General features: G+C 36.1%; 1 protein-coding gene across 3 annotated transcripts in view; it reads left to right on the top strand.

Moving 5' to 3' along the window:
* Positions 1–12,392, top strand: part of ATM (ATM serine/threonine kinase) — a 63,461-nt gene that overhangs the window by 47,210 nt on the left and 3,859 nt on the right. For all 3 annotated transcript variants that reach the window (XM_027677277.1, XM_027677275.1, XM_027677276.1), the window contains exons 48-58: positions 1,103–1,222; positions 2,594–2,811; positions 3,568–3,775; positions 4,352–4,465; positions 4,865–5,023; positions 6,160–6,298; positions 6,660–6,739; positions 8,006–8,146; positions 9,092–9,208; positions 10,190–10,339; positions 11,072–11,237. In XM_027677277.1, the coding sequence (XP_027533078.1) occupies positions 1,103–1,222; positions 2,594–2,811; positions 3,568–3,775; positions 4,352–4,465; positions 4,865–5,023; positions 6,160–6,298; positions 6,660–6,739; positions 8,006–8,146; positions 9,092–9,208; positions 10,190–10,339; positions 11,072–11,237 (1,612 nt within the window). The remainder of the gene's footprint in view (positions 1–1,102; positions 1,223–2,593; positions 2,812–3,567; positions 3,776–4,351; positions 4,466–4,864; positions 5,024–6,159; positions 6,299–6,659; positions 6,740–8,005; positions 8,147–9,091; positions 9,209–10,189; positions 10,340–11,071; positions 11,238–12,392) is intronic.

Genomic DNA, 12,392 nt, shown 5'->3' with positions numbered 1-12,392 from the left:
AGGGCAAAATCAAGAGTTGCTGGTCTTTTGATTTTTGTGATTTCTCCATGAATAGTTGATTAGGCCCTCAAAAAATGTAATCCTTCCAGTGTTACATTTACCCTGCCTATGTAAGGAGGATTTTTGTTTTCACAGCCTATAATATCCCTCAGTATTTCACAGTCAGTGTTGCCATCTTGATCATGTGGTCTTTAATATGTACACTGTACTAGAAGTATTTTGCAAACTTGTCCTATTCTACAGTTAAAGCTGAGCATCTGATCCAGAGTCAAGTCCTTTGGAAACATGCTCCATCATCTTCTCGGAGCACTTTTAATCAAGTTTCCATGTAGAGATCTGTCTGAATAATTTAATGATCACACATAGTTATCATGATTCCTGAATGTTACCTATGGATTGTACTATGATACTTCAGACTAAATGGAGATATTAGAAAATACAATTCTGGAAACATGCTGTGAATTTATGTATTTTTTATTACATTTTGTCATTGGTTTATTCTGCTTTTCATTGTTCAGATTATCAGGTATTTTAAAATACCTGCTCTCCTTTAGTCTAACATAGAAAGTGAATGTGATTTAAGGTTATCGACTGCTGTAGATGTGGATGGTAAATGACTTCGTAGATGCATTATATGTAATAGGCCTCAGTGATTGAATTCTATTCAGGATTTATAATGGCCCATCTTCGCGAACGAAGATTTGGGGAAAGGTCTTTTTACCTTTCCAGCCTGCGCAATGGATTTTTTTTTTTTAGGTGAGACACAGCCTGCGCTGAACTGAGCCCACCCTTTAATCCTAAGGTTCATCTGCCGGGGCCAAGCAAGCTTGGACAATGGCAGTGAGGTCCTCAGGACATAGGTTTGTTTAGAGTGTCCTTCTCATAGATGGATGGCCACACAGGGCTAACGACCTCCATCAGGCCAGGAGACCGGGGACTCGAACCCGTGGTCGCAGCAGTGAAAGTCCTGCACGCTAACCACTAGGCCACCAGGGGTCTCATTTAAAACTTTAGAAATTGCCTACCTCATATGTAAAAGGGTGTGGGTTTTTTTGATGCTTCCCTCTCTTTAATTTTGTTCCCAAAACTTGCTTTTTCAAAGGTTGAGAATGATCCTCACCTGAAATTGATGTATACAGAGTGTCTGAGGCTGTGCGGAACCTGGTTAGCAGAAACATGCTTGGAAAACCCTACAGTCATCATGCAGAAATACTTAGAAAAGGTGCATCTGGTCTTGGAAATATGCTGTCTTTGAGATAATGCTGTGCTAAAATATGGTGTTAGAATGTCAAGCAGATTTTTCAATGCAGCCTTAATGTTTCTGGATTGAAAGTATAGTTTTCTATAAAAACATTATCGTTTCACATTGTATTGTATTAACACTGTAATCTTACAGAATGTTCAGAATTTGGCTTTATAGAATTCAGAGTGAAATGTATAATATTAGCTTAGAAGTGCAGTGATTACAACTACTAGACTAGTTTCCTGTTCCACATTAACATTCCTTTCTTCTCGGGATAGATTATTCACTCATCAGGTTTTCAAGTGTGGCCATTGTATTTCACAGAATTAGGGAATCACTTTGGTTGGAAAGGACCTCTGAGATCATCGAGTCCAACCTATGACCGACCACCAACATGTCGACTAGACCATGGCACTCAGTGCTACGTCTAGTCTTTACCTGAACACTGCCAGGGTTGGTGACTCTACCACCTCCCTGGGCAGCCCATTCCAATGTCCAATCACTCTTTCTGTGAAGAAATTCTTCCTAACGTCCAACCTGAGCTTCCCCGGCACATCTTAAGACTGTGTCCTTTTGTCCTGTTGCTTGTTACATGGGAGAAGAGACCAACCCCCACCTGGCTACAACCTCCTTCAAGGTAGTTGTAGAGAGCGATAAGGTTACCCCTGACAGGTGCTGGAAAGTCTTGTTCTAGTGTTTCAAATTACTGTAAATTTTTTTTTTAACTCTTAGCCAGTTACAGAAACATTTATGTTAATATTTGTCCTCTCTGCATTTCTTTATTTCATTCTAATTTGTGAAACTCAGCATAGTTGCTTTTCTCTATTACTGTCTACGTGGTTTCATCACTGTGATTTGAATCCATGACTTTCATATATAATTTCCTTTTAGCACTTTTTGGACTGCCTTCCTTTTTTTTCTCACCATCTTGTGATATAAGGTTTTAAGACTATTGTAAACCTTCATGCCTAGTTACTCTAAAAGATAGATAAGTGTAGTAAAAGCCTGTATGGTTATTAAAGCTGTTTCATACAGAATAATCTTTTTGGCTGTTTTTACTGAAACACTTCTCAAAGGTTAAATTCACTTAGGAGAAAAATACTCACCCTGTTAGATTTCATTTCGTATGCATATATATTCCATCACAGGCAACATTAAATAATCTATTTGAGCAGGTGATCCTGCTTGAGTGGGGGGGGTTAAATGAGATGATCTCCAGATGTCCCTTCCAGCCTCAACCCCCGCCCCCAAAAAAAAACCAACTTTCTCTGATAACAGAGTTTAATCAAGTATTATGCAGCACTGTTTATCTGATTATCCATCTTACCATTATTGTTATTTCCCCTTTAGGCTGTGGAAATTGCTGCAAGCCACAGTGGAGACAGTAACGATGAGCTGAAGAAAGGAAAGATGAAGGCTTTCCTGTCTTTGGCTCGTTTCTCTGATAATCAGTACCAGCGAATTGAGAATTACATGAAATCCTCAGAGTTTGAAAATAAGCAAGCACTACTGAAGAAGGCCAAGGAGGAGGTCGGCCTCATCAGGGAGTGTAGAGTTCAAACCAATAGGTGAGCATTCAAATGGAGAGGTGGTTACTATGGAGCTGTCAAAGGCTCCATCTCTACCAACTTTCTGGGCAAGAGGTACAGTATGGGTCACATCTCTACAGCTGATTTTTTCCTTCTCCACAAAACAGTGGCCAAATCCATAGTGCTTCCTGTGAATAGTTTCTGAACTGTACCTGAACATAGTCTATGCATGTGCCAGGTAGTGTGGGCCAAAACTAAGCCGAGGACTGTTACAACATTTAAACAGTATGGATGATCATGGCCTGGAATTCATGTTTATTTCCTGGATCTGTTCAGTTTATTTGACAAAGAAAATGTTACAGAGTGAAAATAACTGAATTGAGATTTTTCTCCATTACACATTTAGTGAAAGAGTAGAATTAATTTTAATACAGAGTTCATATGGATTTAGTAAAAACAATTGCAAGTGGGCAGAAAAGGATTACTTTCAGCTGTTGGAAATTGAAGTCTTTACACAAATGATCTGTACTTTATATTCACATGTATACCAATATTGAGAGTAAATCATTTAAAAGAAGACACTGACTGAAAATTTACTTAGAGCAGTGGATCTTTGCGCATACACCAAAGGAGTAGCTCCCACAATTTGATTTCTCAGTTGTTTATTTTGCTGTGCTTGTACATACAAAGCAACTTTAAAAATGTTAAATTAGTAAGTAAGAGAGCTAGGGATGTCCTTGCTATAAGTTCATTAAGAGTTAATGTGGTGTTTAAAAATAATGTCTGTTCACACAGATACACAGTGAAGGTTCAGCGAGAACTTGAACTAGATGAATGTGCCATACAAGCCCTAACTGAGGATCGTAAACGTTTCCTGTGTAAAGCAGTGGAGAACTATATCAGCTGTTTATTAAGTGGAGAAGAACATGATATGTGGATATTCCGACTCTGTTCACTATGGCTTGAAAATCCTGGAGTTGATAGAGTCAATGAAATGATGAAGGTATATGTCTGCTCTGTTTTTTCCTAATGCCTTGACAGTTTAATTATCCATCTTTCGTTTCCTTCTCCTAGATTTCTAGAAGATGAATTATAGTGCTGTGCAGTATGCTTTCCTATGTAGCTGCTTAACTTTTCCTGCAAAACTTGCTTTTTTCAGTTGTCATTGCTTATCAGTTAGTTTTTCATCAGTGATACCTGTAATTCTCAATGCATTTTAATTTAACTTAATTTAGCATTTTAATTTGAAAAATCTGTATGTTTAAGCATATCTCATGAGCTTGTACTGTGGTCACCTTGTTCTTTACATATTTTGGAAACTACCCATCTTGAAGATCCTTAGGTACATTATTCTAGTATATACTTTCAGGTGAAAAGCTATGAAAGGTAGAATAGAAAATATTACTTTTCCTATGAACGACTTGTAGCATTTAGGAGACATGGGCCAAGATAATGTGATACTCACTGAACTGCCATTTGATCACACAGCCATGATTATTCTTAGTTTAAAAAAAATTTATGATTACAATTTTTGTTTGGTGTTTAGTACAGCTCTCTAACTGAATTTTCTCTACTACAGAAAAATGCACAGAAGATTCCCTCATACAAGTTTTTGCCTCTGATGTACCAGCTGGCTGCTCGGATGGGAACTAAGATGATGGGTGGTTTAGGATTTCACGAAGTTCTGAATAATGTAATTTATGCTTTTCTTATCTGAAGATATCTTGACTATCTTAGTAGTGCCTACTTCTAAACAATATCCATCTTCCTCTGTGCAGTTGTAGCTAAACAAGTTACTCAGGTGATAAAGGTGTATTAAAAATAGTGATGCAAAATTAGTATGGTGGGGAAAGAGGATTGGGGACTTTTTTCCTTTCTACTTAGTTGATTTTTCTTATTGTATAAGAGTAGACTTATGCAGCTGTAGGAATGTACTTTGAATGCTTTTTCAGTTGTGGAAGTACCATCTAAGTATTACAATTTTGTTTCTTCTTAGGAACCTTAGAAGTTCAAAAGAATTAATAATGTTAATTATCTTTTTTTTTCTTCTGTACAGTTTTCAATAATAGGATCTTTTTGTTTTTGTTCACAGCTAATGTCTAGAATTTCACTGGATCATCCACATCATACTTTGTTTATAATATTAGCTTTGGCTAATGCTAACAAAGATGAACTCCTCACAAAACCAGATGCAATAAGAAGAAATAAGTTAATTAAAAATGCACCGAAAGAAATCTCCCAGCTTGATGTGGTGACTACAAAAAATTCTATTCTATTAATCACATCAGTCCTTTAATTTTGTTAAAAAATGAAAAAAACTATGTCATTTTAGTGCAGAGCTCATCAGCTGGCTTTTGTTAAGAAACAGTAGAAGGGGAAAAAGTACTTTTAATAATAAAAAACCCCCTTTGTGCGTACAGTAGTAATTATTATTAAAAGAAGTAATTATGGGATTGAACAAAATATAGTTAACATTTCCTGCCACAAATAGCCCCGATTATTGCAAAGACTTTTGTGATAAAAAGCCTTGATGTGTCATTCTGTAAAAAGCATTTTAGATGCAAGAAAGGCTTGAGTGGGTTTATTGTGAAAAGTACATCCTGAATTGAATATTTTTTCTGCTTTGAGTGGTAACATCTGTTCCACCTAAGTATTTGGCCTTGTGCAGTATATCCTTTGTTCCTTTATATGTTAAAAGCCATGATGATAGGTAATACTGAACTGTAGTTTCATGTAATAATGTCATTGCTTAATTTTTGTTGGAACCTGTCTTTGGAATCATCTCTCACCTAGATTAATGGCCATTCTTTCCCCCATTGTTGTAGGCCTGGCATGGTAGTCATTGCCTTCTTAGCCCCCACACTGATACTTTTTTTCAGCACACTTTTATGTGGCTTTTTTTCACCTTTCTCTCAAATTTTTAGGTTTTTTGCAGTCCCACCCTTTGGAGTGGGATTATGCTAAACTCAAGTGTCTCAGTCAGGCACAGATGGAATGCATATCAAGTTTTTGCCTTTTGCATACAGGACTTTTCTTCAGTTGGGAGGATGTAACAGAAGCAGGCAGATGGTGGGAGAACATCCAAACCTCCCTGTCCTCTTTTCAGAAGAATTTTTGCAGTTTTTTTGCACTTTGCCTGGACATACTTGCTCCCTCTCCATTCCCAATAATATTTTACATTATTCGTCATCTCAGATTAGACAGCACAGAATTTTTCTTCTAATTATTTTAGTTCACGTCACAAAGGGCTGTCCTTTACTGCAGTTTGCTCTGTTTTCATAGGACATATCTCAGTTGTACTTTATTGCCTGCATGTTATAATACATCTTTAATATTACAAGGTGTAGTTTGCAAGATCTGATATTTGTATTTCTTTGGGTTTTTTAGGACAGAATGGAGGCTGCTAGCACTATAATCAATATTGTAAGAAAAAAGAGAGCTCATATGGTTAGAGACATCGGAGCACTTTGTGATGCTTACATCACATTAGCAAATGTAGATGCTACTCCATGGAAATCTCAAAGAAGTAAGTCTTGGGAAAACATTTGTTTTAATAGTGAAGATAGTTTTTGTTTTCTCAGATTAAAAAATGTATTTCTAAATATTGATATTTAGTTAAAAGAGATATGGCATTAGCACTGTGTCCTATTTTCGGTAGACATAGAATTTAGCCTGCATTAGAAGTCATAGTAATTATTGCACTGTAAGGCTCAGACTCTGGATATGAAAGTCCAGAAATCTCCATTTGCCCTGCAATCATCTTCATCAGCTTGACAAAAGTATACAATGAGGTTTTGGGTCCCAAAAACAATGTAAGCTGTTTTTTGTCAATTTTGATGTATGTTACTAGTTCTGAACTTAAAACTATTAATTTGTTTTAATTACAGAACAAATAAGTATTCCAGCTGACCAGCCAATTATTAAACTGAAGGACTTGGATGTTGTTGTTCCTACCATGGAAATTAAGGTGACTGAAGTTGCAATAAATATAGACTATAATATCAAATCATAGAATCAGCTTCAAGCTTTTGTAGTGGCAGTCATGGCATATATCTCTTCATCCAATTCCCAGGTTCTTTATAGGTCAGCCTATGGGAGATGCAGGGTGAGATGGTTTCCTTAGGCTTTAGAAGACCTTGTTGGATAGTTGTTTATTGTACAAAGATGGCTTTGCCAGTGTTACCAATGACTAGTCTTTTATTATCAGAAGGGGTGATGAACTACCTAAATCACAGAGAAGGTTCAGGAGTCTGAATCTCCTGTTTCGTAAGTGCTAGCTCAGAGGCACTTAATGTCCTGAAGGTGTGAGAATTAATAGATATGCCTCCTCCTGTTCCTAAATGGCCAGCTTGTATGTTTTTACCATTCAGTAACGGGGTGTGATCCATTCCTGTTAGCCTAAGTGGTTGATTGGGTGGGTGCATAGGCGCTCACTCTTCAATGCCACATGCTCTACTGAGGGAACTTACCAGTTTCAGGAGCGTAGAGTTGCCTTTTGGGCCGGCACCTTAATTTAAATGTTACTAAGCTAGACTTCCTTGTGTTAAAGTCCCTCAGGCTGCGTCTATAAAGCTGAATTAGTCAAGGGACTCCTTTATGCAGTTTGACTTCAGAGGCCAGAAATTGCCACCCATGCTAAATAACATTTGTTTGTAGGGCTCCTGTTGGCCCCAGGTGTTGCTCTTTTGTACAACTCGATTGTTCTTTTCTTTACCTTTCTTCTTCTCCAGTATAAACTGACTGAAATGGTTGCAGGTCTGGGAAGTAAATTGCTGGAGCAGTATTTCATTACAGCTAACTGAGTAGGGTTGCTTTATGACACCAGGATGTGAAGAATGGCTGAAGATACAGATCCTGTAAATTACAGCAGGTTTAGGATTGTAAATTGGGCCCATTTGTAGCCTAGTGTAAGCCTAATGCCCCCAGCTGTGTGTGAACATTTTCTTGGGACAATACTAGCTGGGGCAGGCTAACATTGCCACAGCCTGTTTAGTGGAAGTCTGCAGCACCATGTCCCCTCTACCAATGAGGTGAACAAGGAGGAATCAAAAAAACTCCTTTGCTCAGCATATTTTTGTAGCCTTTGTGGGTATTATCCTTGTAAATGATGGAATACTCGTATTAATATTTAGCATATAGTCTGCTAAAGAGGTTTGCAAACAACTCATTACCACTTTCTCTGAGTGAAATGGAGGTAATATTTATCTTAATTTCAACTTATTTATAATTTCAGGTGGATCCCACAGGACAATATGAAAATTTGGTCACAATAAGATCTTTTAAGCGAGAATTTCTTTTAGCAGGAGGCATGAATCTGCCTAAAATAATAGACTGTGTAGGATCAGATGGTAAAGAAAGGAGGCAGCTGGTTAAGGTATGTTCTATCAGTTGTAATTACATGTCAGAGACTTGGCATGCTGGAATTTTTTTTAAGTTCTGTCAGTTTTCTCATGTATCACAGCTGTACCATGAGCAGACCTTTCACATTTCAGTGTCAGTTGAAGAATACTTTAATAAAGGATATTGCAAAGTATTTATAAGTAATATAATAATAGTATAATATAAATAATAAGTATTAAATTTTTTGTAATTATTTTTCAGCAGTGCATGTTATATTCAGTAGCTTACCTGACAACTACCAAACCTGTGACTTGCCTGGTCATGTCTTAGCTGATGACCTGGATTGTACAGTAAATAAAAACCATCAAATTTTCTGTTAAATACCTCCTTTTTTCTTCCCCATGTAAAAAAAAAATTTACAATTAAGAGACAATCAAAAGCATACACATAGAAATACAAATCTCTAAAAAAATTCTCTTTAGACTCCACTGATTTCATCCTCTCTTTGAATGTAAATGTTCAATTCTCTCAAAGAGAGAATTCTGTGTTGCTGTTAAGTATGGGGTAGTTTCAAAAGTTTTAAAGAGAAGCATAAATATGCATCCCATAGTCAGAACTGCAGTGCCAACTGATGCTGCTTCAGCTGTGTGCTGGTTTGCTAAATAGGTTGAATGAAACATCTGTGTTTAAAAAGGGTGTGTAAGGCATGTAGGTTGATACAAACCTTAAATAATATTTGCCAGAAAAAAAGAAAAAGGTAATGATTTAAGTTAATGATGGTTCTGTTTGAGCAGCTGAGCACTATTAGAAAAGCAAATACAGAGAAAAAAATCAGTTGTTAATTACATTTTATTGCATGTGATTATTGTGGAAAAGTAACTTGGGGGTTGTGCAATTTTTTTAAATAATTTTTTTAGTTGCTGAACAAGAAGTTGGATGCTGAAAAATTTTTTAACTGCTTTTTCTGTTTTTGCTGAAGGGACGTGATGACCTCAGACAAGATGCTGTCATGCAACAAGTTTTCCAGATGTGCAATACATTGCTTCAGCAAAACACTGAAACACGAAAGAGAAAATTAAATATCCGAAGATACAAGGTAACCCTGAACAGCTGTGGCAGCAGAGAAATAGAGTGTATTTCTCCATTCTCCACTTTTTTAACCCAAAGACAATATAAAAGGATATTTATTTATGTGTTATTAAGGTAGTCACTGCTCCTTAAGGTATGGAATAAACAATACATTTTAATTATTATGATTTAATTTTTTCTAAATCCTTAAAATAAATTTCTGATGCCCAATATATATTTAAATACTCTTCAAAGCTTTCTTTATATGAACCTGTAATTGAAAAGAAATTAACTCGTGCACTAGCCTTGAATTATAATTTTCTAGTCCTTAGACTTGATCATATAAGTTTGTTTATGAATTCTCATTAACTTGTCTTGTGTTATTCCTTAATAATTAATTTTAGTCTTGCAATATCCCTTACAGTTGAATCCAGAAGTCCCATCTAGGGTCTATTCATGCGGAATTTGAATTGCAGAACTTTTTTGTTGAAATTGGGAATACAGCAATACATTCTTATTGTGAATGCAGAAAATGTATTTGAAGAGGAACTTTCCCTTCCTTCGTCCTTTTTATGTGCTTGGGATTATAATAATAGCTGTGAAGGTGACCTCTAAATAAGTATTGTGTGAGATTTTACTTCTTGTATGCAATTTGCACAATGCCTGTGTTATCCCATTCCAACAGAGTGACCTGCTGGCTGTCACAGGTCATCCAGAATGCCAACATAAACATGCACATTGAGGAGAATTGTTAGGTTGTACTGAAGTGTGCTAGTGGAAGGGTCTCTGGGCTAGGAAAAAAATTGCAAATTTTTGGTAGAAAAAATTTGAGTGGATTTTTATATATATATACATATGTATTTAAAACATGTATTCTGGTCAGTTGTATGGTTTGTCCTTTTTTGTCTTTATAAACAAACACAAATGTGCAACCATGCTCTGCAGGATGCCTGTTCGTAGTTTTGTGTGTATAACCCTCCCCTATGCAGCCATGGTTTTGCTTTTACAGGTGGTTCCCCTTTCCCAGAGAAGTGGTGTTCTCGAGTGGTGTTCAGGAACAACTCCCATTGGGGAGTTTCTTGTGAATGTCGAAGAAGGAGCTCACAAGAGATACAGGCCAGGAGATTACTCTGGTTATCAATGTCAAAAAATAATGATGGTGAGTCAAAATAACTTAAAAAAACATTAAAAAAATAGCTGGCTTATAATATTTACAGGGGGTTGGGAGGTAGAGGGGAAGTTTATGGAGAATTATATCCTATAACATTAGTATATATAATAGTGAATATGGTCAGTGGCATGGAATGAATAGATATTCAGACTTTTAGTTTAATTCTGCAAACCACCTCACCTCAAGTTTAGAAAATTGCAGACAGGTTTACCTGTTACTTTATATACCCATGACAGTGCAAGAAATTACTTCCTTTTAAATGTCTGTAGCATTAACAGGATAAAAGTATATTTAATTTTGGCTTTGTGCACCTTTTGCATGGGAATGAGTGAGAGTAACTTTCTCACAGTGACATGAAGCCACTATATAAGCAAAGGTACCAGAAGAAAGAATGGAAGTGTCTCCCAGCAAGATGCATTTACCTGTACATGCCTATAAAATACATGCACCTGCTGAACCAAAGGAATAGGAGTGTGGATTTTTCTACATTTTTTAACCCATGAGTTTTGTATGAAAATGTAATTGTTTAGTAAAACAGGTAGATAGGTGCATTAGTAATTGCTTTAAAAGAGACAATAATTCATAGCTCAGAGAAAGGAGTGAGAACAGCATTTGATGGAGGGGAGAGGGTAGAAAGTAGGAATCTGTTCTTTCAAAGGAAGACATAATTTCCTTCCAAAGCAGTTAGTCACAGGTAAAACATTTCTTATGTGTTTAAAGGATGCACAAAAGAAACAACCTGAAGAGAAATACGGAATCTTCATGAAAGTCTGTGAGAATTTTCAACCTGTGTTTCGGTATTTCTGCATGGAAAAATTCCTGGATCCAGCTGTGTGGTTTGAAAAACGATTGGCATACACTCGTAGTGTGGCTACGTCTTCCATAGGTATTACATTGTCTTAGTTATATTGGCTTTTTAGATTATGTAACCAAAAAGATTATACCATTTCAGAGGCAGTTCTGCTTTTATTACATACCACAAAAGGCATAGTAGAGGGCAAAAAATTCCAACAAGAACACCTGCATTATTTTTGTAATTAAGATTTCTGATTTGTTCCTCCCCACCCTGATGTCTGCTGCAGTAGAAAGATGAATGAAATTCTGTATTTGTTTTATATAATGGTTTGTATTTTTAGGTTCTGATAGCGTTTTTAAAGTTTCTACATGACTGTTTAATTCTATTGTTTCCATTTAATATTTGTTAATTTCATATGTAGCCTCAGATGTTTTAACTGAGTTGAAAAGCTGAGTCTTTTACTTTCTTTGTACTGGCATCATCAACCATGGCTGAAATGGTTATTTAGGCTCTGGCATTTTCCCTTTGTCTTAATAAAGAAATATATGTATTTGGATTGTGGATCTTCTTTGGATGGCTCAATTCTGTAATGAGTCTTTCAAAGACATTTGTTAGTAAATTGTATATGTTGCAGTAGATCCCATTTGAGATGCTAACATGTTTATACACTCCCTTTTTTGCTGAAAAAAAAAAGGAAGTAAATCTACAGTTTAGCAGAATTCACATGAAAGATTTTTGTAGGAAATACTGCTTCTGATCATCAGCTGATGAAAACAGTAACACGTGTAAATTGCATCAAGGGAAATGTTGTTTGGAGGTTTTCTAATTTAAGAACAGTAAAGCACTGAAATAGGCTTTACATGAAAGATCTTATAATTTGGATCACTGGAGATTTTTAAAACTGACTTAGACAAAAGTCAGTTGTTGGTTTGTTGTTTTGTTTTGGTTTTTTTTAATAAAACAGTAACAGTAACAAAACCTAATTTTATTGTGCACTTCATTTTAATCTTTTTTTTTGAACGCTGCAATATTTGATAAACCTATCTATGAAGAGAAATGGCCAAGAAGTCTGTAGAGTAGATAAAACAATACACATCTGTATGAGAACAACCTTTTTGCAATTGCATTCAGTTAAACTTTTCTTTTTGGATTTGTGGAATGGCATTTGCTCTTTCCTGGGTAATATCTATATATGGGAGAAGAAATATTCTCGCTTGTAATTTGTTTGTACCTGTTACAATGATT

Source organism: Neopelma chrysocephalum, unplaced genomic scaffold (genome assembly GCF_003984885.1).
Source record: "Neopelma chrysocephalum unplaced genomic scaffold, ASM398488v2 Primary Assembly neopelma1_43, whole genome shotgun sequence".
NCBI classification, from domain to species: domain Eukaryota; kingdom Metazoa; phylum Chordata; class Aves; order Passeriformes; family Pipridae; genus Neopelma; species Neopelma chrysocephalum.
Note: the sequence above shows the minus strand (reverse complement) of the source record. Positions and strands in the feature narration are given on the sequence as shown.